Genomic DNA, 8315 nt, shown 5'->3' with positions numbered 1-8315 from the left:
AATATAGATAAATAATTTTATATTTTATAAATTATATTTTGATGATCAATTTTCATATTTTTAAAATTAAATTTTTAAAATTTTTTATATTTAATTCGTCTAAAATTATTATTTTTTCATCTATTATATATATTAGTTTAAAGTCAATGAATAGTTAAATTTTTTCTAAAAGTATAATTTTTTTTAAAAATATTTTTTATAAAAATTTATAACTTACTTAAAAGATATTTATTATCATTTAAAAATAACTGAAATTATAAGTATTTTTTAAAAATTTTAAGATTAGAAGTATTTTAATAAATAAAAATTTAAAAAAATTATTAAAATTAGTTAAATAAGATATTATAAATAAAAATTAATGAAAATTTATATTCTTTCAAATAAAAAATAAGTATTAAAATATTTAATAATAGATAAAGACGAACCGATTATAAATGAATTTAAATGTATACTTTTAAAAATATAGGACCGATTTATTAATTATATTAAAATTTAAAAACTCAAATATAATTTATCTATTTAAAAAAAATAATAATGACATTTTCATACTTTAAAAAAAATTGACAGAGAAATCTCTAATTTAGATAGATTAATTATAAAAAAATTTAAGTATTTGATTTTAAAATATAGAAATTAATTAATTAATTATGTTAAAATTTAAGTATTAAAATGTAATTTACCTTATAAATTATAATATTAATTTAATTTTCTCCTTACATCATTAAAAACACTCCACCAAATTAAGAATTGTTAGTCGATAAATGCAAAACAAAAAGTAGTTATTCGGTGTTTGCCTGCTTCTACTGTTTAAAAATTCATTGGTTTATTTATATTTTAAAATTACTCAATTATATTCAGTTCAAAAAAAAATTACTCAATTATAATATTTTATATTTTATAAAATTACACTCTTTATTTTATTTATAAAATATCAGTTAATTTATTTTATATTTATTAGAAACACTAAATAATATAAATTTTAAAATTATAAAAATTAAATAATATTTATAATTAAATTTATAAAAAATAAATAATATAAATAATTTAAGACAGTTAAATTTTATAAAATATAAAGATATTTAGTCAAATAATTTTAAAATAAAAATAAATTAATTAATTTTTTAAAATTTATAAATTTGATAGTAATTTAGCTTTATTCATTTTTCATTTCATATAAAATTATTCTTTTATTAATCCTTCACTTGATATGATTGATATTATAAGAAAAAAATTTAAATAAATTTTTATAAAATTATATAATAATTTATTTTTTAAATAATAATTTTAAAATTTTAAAAAATATTTTTTCATTTTAAATAAAAAATTATTAAAAAATCAATTAATTTAAATTCTTATAAAATTATTAATTCAAACTTATAAAATTGCCTATAATCTCATCAATTGCGGTTTTGTTCCAGGTTGATAGCCGAAGTTCGGCCCAAGTAAGCAGTCCATCGACTTTTTAAAAACTTCACGTGAAACCCGTATATCGGACCTCAAGCAAGCTGCATAAACCGACGTCGTTTAAAAACATATAAAACGCGTTGTCCTTTTTTATGATCACCCCTCTCGCTCCTTGCTGTCTATATCTCCTCCTGCATATAGTAACAGTGCCGGGGAATTCCCTGTTGGTTTAAGCCTTCACGATCCATCTTTGCATAATTTCTCTCTTAATTATTTTTTTTTTTCTTTTACCTGGTGAGGAGAGATGTACCAATGGAGGAAATTCGAGTTCTTCGAGGAGAAATATGGGGGAAAAAGCAAGATTCCCGAAGATGTTAGTGGAAAAATCGAGTGCTGCTCCAGCGGCAGAGGGAAGGTGGTGATTGGCTCCGATGACGGCACGGTCAGCTTACTCGATCGAGGTCTCAACTTCAATTTCGCCTTTCCAGCTCATTCCTCATCCGTCCTCTTTATCCAGCAGCTCAAAGTATGCTTCTTCTATTGCAGATTATTCGTCTTTGTTGAAAGGAGTGTTAAGATTAACTAATTTTGCTAGTTCAGTTGTCTCTCGTTTGCGTTATGTGAAAAGAAAATAAGATCATAGAACATTGGATTTTAATTAATCTTTTTGCATCGTAATTTTGCTTTCTTAGCAAGCTTTAGGATAGATTCTTCTCTTTTCAAGTTTTTCCTCTTTTCCTGTTTGGTTGCTTTTGAATGCCTTAAATTGAAAGAAAATTTATATGCTTGTCCCAAAAATGCGAGCGAAAAAACTGAATTTGAAGAGTATCATCAAATAATGAGATTAAAAGGTGAAATTTGATTGAAATTAGTGGAAATTGAAGCGTTTTAGCCTAGGTCAGTGGTCAAGTGACTAGGCCTTGTTTGTTTCAAATGTGTCACTTCCTTGATAAGTCACTTCCTAGGATCTAACTTAACTAGGTTGTGTTAAGTAAGTTATTTCCAGTGGAAGGGGGTTATCTAACTTAACTAAGTTGAGGTTAAGTAAGTTATTTCCAGTGGAAGGGAAGAAAAACCTTAGACTTTCTGGAAAGTTAAGAAGAAATGCCAAACAAACAGAAACAAGTATTTGTCTCATTTTGCAAATGTTTGAGCGGGTTTAACCTGATTCCTGACACCATGTCGCTTTTATAAAATTCCAAAGCATTAGAAATAACGGAAGTTAAAGCATTTTTTAGTTTGAAATTCGATTTTGAAATGAGTTTACTCTTTTATTGTTTTTCTTTAGGACACTCGGTATTTGGCTTTCATTTTGCTTGATACTTTAGAATGTTTATCGGTGGTAGAGGAAATTTTTTTTTTTTCTGGTTGAATTACAGGAAGCTTTGAATGAAAGAGCTCTCATTTTGTGTATAGAATTCTTTTTATTGAATCAATGTTGTTTATTGTTAAATTCGGGCCGGGCCTAATTCACCCCAAAAGCTAGCTTAAGGAGGAGGAGGATTAACTATGCCTCATATAAAAGGCACATTACCCCTTTCCACAATCGATGTGGGATTAACACACCCCTTCACGTCCAGAATTTTATTGGTGCGTGACATATTCATGGGAGGCCCAACATCGGATGGAGAGGCTCTAATACCGTGTAGAAATATAATATTTTATTGTTGTATTTCATAATAAAGATTACAATCTATTTATATATAAAAAACGGTATCTAAACAGAAAGGAAAATCAAGTTTATGATTATACAGTCCCTAAGATTAAGCAACTAACCCATCTATCAATATTTACTTCCTATATTAATATATTTACTTCCTATAATCTATATACCATGTTAAATTCGAGTCAGACCTAACTCACCTCAAAAACTAGCTCAGCTCAAGGAGGAGGATTGCCTGTGGCTCATATAAGAGGCACATTACCCTTTCCACAACCGATGTAGGATTCAACATTTATGTTGTCTTTACTAAGAAAATCAAACTTAATGTTTAGTGTTTGTGAAATCTCAATTATGTGGCAAGAAGATCTTCATCCCATAATTTCATTACTAGATGCTCAACTACCTTTGTGTCATCAGCTATCTATTAAAGCTAGATCATGGTTGGGATTGTATCTCAGTTTTGTTTCCCTTTTCTCATTTGGAATGTATCAGCAACGCAACTTCCTTGTGACTGTTGGGGAGGATGAGCAAATATCTCCACAGCAATCTGCCATGTGCCTCAAGGTTTTTGACCTTGATAAGATGCAGCCAGAGGGCACAAGCTCATCTATACCTGATTGTATTGGGATCCTGCGAATTTTCACTAATCAGTTTCCTCAAGCAAAGGTATTTCTCTCCTGTTCAATTTATTTTGATTTCTTTGCTTCTGTGGTTAATTGCTCAGTGCTATTTCTCTCTCCTTTTCAATTTCCTGTAATTTCTTTGCTTCTGTGTTTAATTGTTACCATCTCAAGGATTCAGACAAAACTTGCATAGAAAAGGTCACCTTGCTAAATATTTGACTCTGAAGTTCTACACATCATAAAAGAAACCTGGAAATTGTGATCTGCAGATAACATCCTTTTTAGTACTAGAGGAAGCTCCACCAATACTGCTCATAGCTATTGGCTTAGACAATGGTAGTATTTACTGCATCAAAGGAGACATTGCAAGGGAACGTATCACACGCTTCAAGCTTCAGGTGGATAGTGTTTCAGACAAAAGCCATTCATCCATTACAGGTCTTGGATTCAGGGTTGATGGTCATGCCCTTCAGTTATTTGCTGTAACTCCAAATTCTGTGAGCTTGTTCAGCATGCACAATCAACCACCAAGGAGGCAAATGCTAGATCAGATAGGAAGCAATGTTAATAGTGTAACAATGAGTGATCGCTCGGTAAGGAACTTGGATGGCCTTCACCTTGCACTTTTTGTGTTGCTCAGAAAATGTTATTTGTTTTTGTTTCTACATGTTTTATTATCAGGAGTTAATAATTGGCCGACCTGAAGCTGTTTACTTTTATGAAGTTGATGGGCGTGGTCCCTGTTGGGCATTTGAGGGAGAGAAGAAATTTCTGGGGTGGTTTCGTGGTTACCTTTTATGTGTTATTGCAGATCAAAGAAGTGGCAAAGATACTTTCAATGTTTATGACCTGAAGAACCGTTTAATAGCCCACAGTCTAGCAGTTAAAGAAGTTTCTCACATTCTTTGTGAATGGGGTAACATAATACTTATAATGACTGACAAATCAGCTTTATGTATTGGGGAGAAGGATATGGAAAGCAAGCTGGATATGCTCTTCAAGAAAAATCTTTATACTGTGGCAATCAATCTTGTTCAAAGTCAGCAAGCTGATGCTGCTGCCACAGCAGAAGTGCTAAGGAAATATGGAGATCATCTGTATAGCAAACAAGATTATGATGAGGCTATGGCACAGTACATCAACACTATTGGTCACCTTGAACCTTCGTATGTGATACAGAAGTTTCTGGATGCACAAAGAATATACAACCTTACAAATTACTTGGAAAATTTACACAAGAAGGGTCTTGCTTCTAAAGATCATACTACTCTTCTCTTAAACTGCTATACCAAATTGAAAGATGTTGACAAGCTGAATGTATTTATTAAAAGTGAGGATGGTGTTGGGGAACATATGTTTGATGTGGAGACTGCAATAAGGGTCTGCCGTGCTGCCAATTACCATGAGCATGCAATGTATGTTGCTAAGAAGGCAGGGAGGCATGAACTGTATTTAAAGATCTTACTTGAAGACCTTGGTAGATATGACGAGGCTTTGCAGTATATTTCAAGTCTTGAACCAAGTCAGGCTGGTGTTACTGTGAAAGAATATGGTAAAATTCTCATAGACCACAGGCCAGTTGAGACGATTGAAATACTCCTGAGGCTTTGTACTGAGGATGGGGAATCAGCAAAGCAAGAATCTTCAAGTAGTGCATACTTGTCTATGTTGCCATCTCCTGTTGATTTTCTCAATATTTTCATGCATCATCCACAGTCTCTTATGGATTTTCTTGAAAAATATACTGACCACGTAAAGGATTCTCCTGCTCAGGTAGAAATTCACAATACACTCTTGGAACTATACCTGTCTAATGATTTGAACTTTCCATCAATATCACAAGTTTGCAATGACATAGATCTTTCTCTCAGAGGAAAATCAGGAGTGCCTAGGAAATCAAAAGCACAATCCAATGGTAAATTAGTTGGCAATAGCAAAGATACATACAAGGAAAAAGAATGCAAAAGAAGGCGCGAGAAGGGACTATGCTTGCTTAAGAGTGCATGGCCATCTGACCTGGAGCATCCACTATATGATGTTGATCTTGCTATAATTCTATGTGAGATGAATGGATTTAAAGAAGGGCTTTTATATCTATATGAGAAGATGAAACTATATAAAGAAGTTATTGCTTGCTACATGCAGGCCCATGATCATGAGGGTTTAATTGCATGCTGCAAAAGGCTGGGGGATTCAGGTAAAGGAGGTGACTCATCTCTTTGGGCAGATCTGCTGAAATATTTTGGTGAACTAGGTGAAGATTGCTCCAAAGAAGTCAAGGATGTTTTGACTTATATAGAAAGAGATGACATCCTGCCTCCTATTATTGTTCTTCAGACCTTGTCCAGAAGTCCATGTCTCACACTCTCTGTCATCAAGGATTATATAGCTCGGAAGCTTGAACAAGAGTCAAAGCTGATTGAAGAGGATCGTCGAGCAATTGAGAAGTATCAGGTTGTAATACACTCTTTCTGAACTGACATTTTATACCTTTAAGTCCACCGATCAATTGTAAAATATAGTTATGATTCAATACTCCTTAGAACTTTGTCGGTCTTGGAGCAAGTCCGCTACGGGATTGTTTCACTTGTTAAGCAGTTATTACCTTTCTAAATTCTAATAATCATTATAGAACCGCTAACTAAATTCTGGTTCTTGACAACAATGGACAGAACCAAATAATTTCTGTTTGCCTTCAAATTTGCGAAATTCTATACCTCAAGTGTTTATTAACCCAACGATCTTTTTACTGTGCAGGAGGGGACAGTAGCAATGAGAAAAGAAATTCAGGATCTCAGGACTAATGCAAGAATCTTTCAGCTCAGCAAGTGCACTGCTTGCACTTTCACCCTTGATCTTCCTGCTGTACACTTTATGTGCATGCATTCATTCCATCAGCGTTGCCTTGGTGATAATGAAAAAGAATGCCCAGAGTGCGCTGCTGAGTACAGGTCTGTTCTGGAAATGAGGAGAAGTTTGGAGCAGAATTCCAAAGATCAAGATCAATTCTTTCAGCAAGTGAAGAGCTCTAAGGATGGTTTTTCTGTGATCGCCGAGTATTTTGGAAAAGGGATCATTAGCAAAACCAGTACAGGCACGCATAGATCAAGCAGTTTATCTTCCAGTAGTGACTTCTGATGGATCTTGAGTGTTGCCCTTTTTCATGTTAATTTTTATGCGTTGCCTTTGCTAATTTTTAGCTGAATAGTGTTCGGTGATTAGTATTAGCCGAGGTGGAAATGGTCCACAATTGTTCTTGCTATAGTGCAGTGCATCTGTTATTTGTTTTGTACAATTGAGTTTTCACTGCAAGGTGTTTCTAGATTAGCAATGAAAATTAATGATGTATCTACTGCTAATTAGCAACTAAATATTCGATTGTTTATTAATGAATTTTTCTAAATTCCAAAGATTAAATTGTCAATATTTAATATATTTTTTAAAATATTAAAAATATTTTGATATATTTTTTAAAATTAAAATATTAATTAATAAATTTTTTTATATTACGGAAATTAAATAATAATTTTTTTATTAAATAATACAGGATGGACATATGTATTTCATATACGTAAAATAGAATGAAGATGTGGATTGTGGACCAAGAAAATGATGATGGGAACGCAGGCGACGCCTGTGTACACGTGCATCACGTGCATTTGCATGGAAACACATTAATTTGATTGTCATCTTAGGTCCAGGAGCATTAAATTATACATATAAAATTCATGTCTTTATATTAATAGTTACTTAAAATATTCATTATTACAAAAATATTTTTATAATAATAAATTCTATACACATCTGAAATTTGTAACGGACAATTTTATATAATTTATATTCATGCATAATATATAGTTAAATACTATCTCCAATCCCCATTTAAAAAAAATAATTAAATACTAATTAAAATTTTTTTAATTTGATTTATAATTTATGAAACTCTTCAAATAAAATATAAAATTATTAATTTTTTATTTAATATGATTTATTTTATAAAAATATTTATTATTTTTATAATTAAAATGGAAGATTTGGGAGGTCCACATGTAACATCACAATCTTCTGTATGTATGCGCATAATGAAGACAGTGTTGACCCACGTGAGACCCATATGGAGTCTTCATTATGGAAGTGTTATTTTCAATTATTCGATTACCATTTCAACCCCCACACATTAATTCATTTATTTTTATTAAAATTTCATGAGTTTAAATATTATACATTTAAACTGAAGTGAAGATTAGGTATGTAAACGGGTAGGGTACCCGCAAAATTGAGAGTACCCAAATCTGAACCCGATTATATATACAATTTTCGAATCCATCCCAAACTCGTTTAATATTTTAATTTTATTATCCGAACCCGTTCCAAACCCGTTTAACAATACCCGCACAATATACAAACCAGCAACTCAACAACTCAGCAGTAGGAGGAGAAATGTTCAATGACAAGAACCAGCAACTCAGCAACCCAGCAAATAATGATTTATAATCAAATAATTAGATTAATTGTCCATAAATTTTAAAAATCAACAGTATTACATTAATCAAATAGCAAATAATTAAATTTTTTAACATATCCAAATAATCAGATTAATAGTTCATAAATTATAAAATTCTTTA

General features: G+C 31.4%; 1 protein-coding gene across 1 annotated transcript; it reads left to right on the top strand.

Annotated features, from left to right (window-relative positions):
• The first annotated feature begins 1560 nt into the window (after positions 1–1560).
• Positions 1561–7061, top strand: LOC110608171 (vacuolar protein-sorting-associated protein 11 homolog). Its single transcript, XM_021747383.2, has 5 exons — positions 1561–1930; positions 3560–3733; positions 3960–4283; positions 4372–6144; positions 6448–7061. Exons 1-5 carry the CDS (start codon positions 1709–1711, stop codon positions 6826–6828), a joined length of 2874 nt encoding a protein of 957 aa, XP_021603075.1. The 5' UTR covers positions 1561–1708; the 3' UTR covers positions 6829–7061.
• Positions 7062–8315: the final 1254 nt, after the last annotated feature.

The sequence above is a fragment of the Manihot esculenta genome, chromosome 12, assembly GCF_001659605.2.
Source record: "Manihot esculenta cultivar AM560-2 chromosome 12, M.esculenta_v8, whole genome shotgun sequence".
Classification (NCBI taxonomy): Eukaryota; Viridiplantae; Streptophyta; class Magnoliopsida; order Malpighiales; family Euphorbiaceae; genus Manihot; species Manihot esculenta.
This window is presented reverse-complemented; position numbering and strand designations above follow the sequence as displayed.

Bases quoted from the DNA above. Each gene is read 5' to 3' on its own strand.
- LOC110608171 (XM_021747383.2), top strand. From the start codon at position 1,709: ATGTACCAATGGAGGAAATTCGAGTTCTTCGAGGAGAAATATGGGGGA. The intron at 3,734-3,959 runs GTATTTCTCTCC...TGTGATCTGCAG, and splicing joins ATCAGTTTCCTCAAGCAAAG to ATAACATCCTTTTTAGTACT. The intron at 6,145-6,447 runs GTTGTAATACAC...TTTACTGTGCAG, and splicing joins GAGCAATTGAGAAGTATCAG to GAGGGGACAGTAGCAATGAG.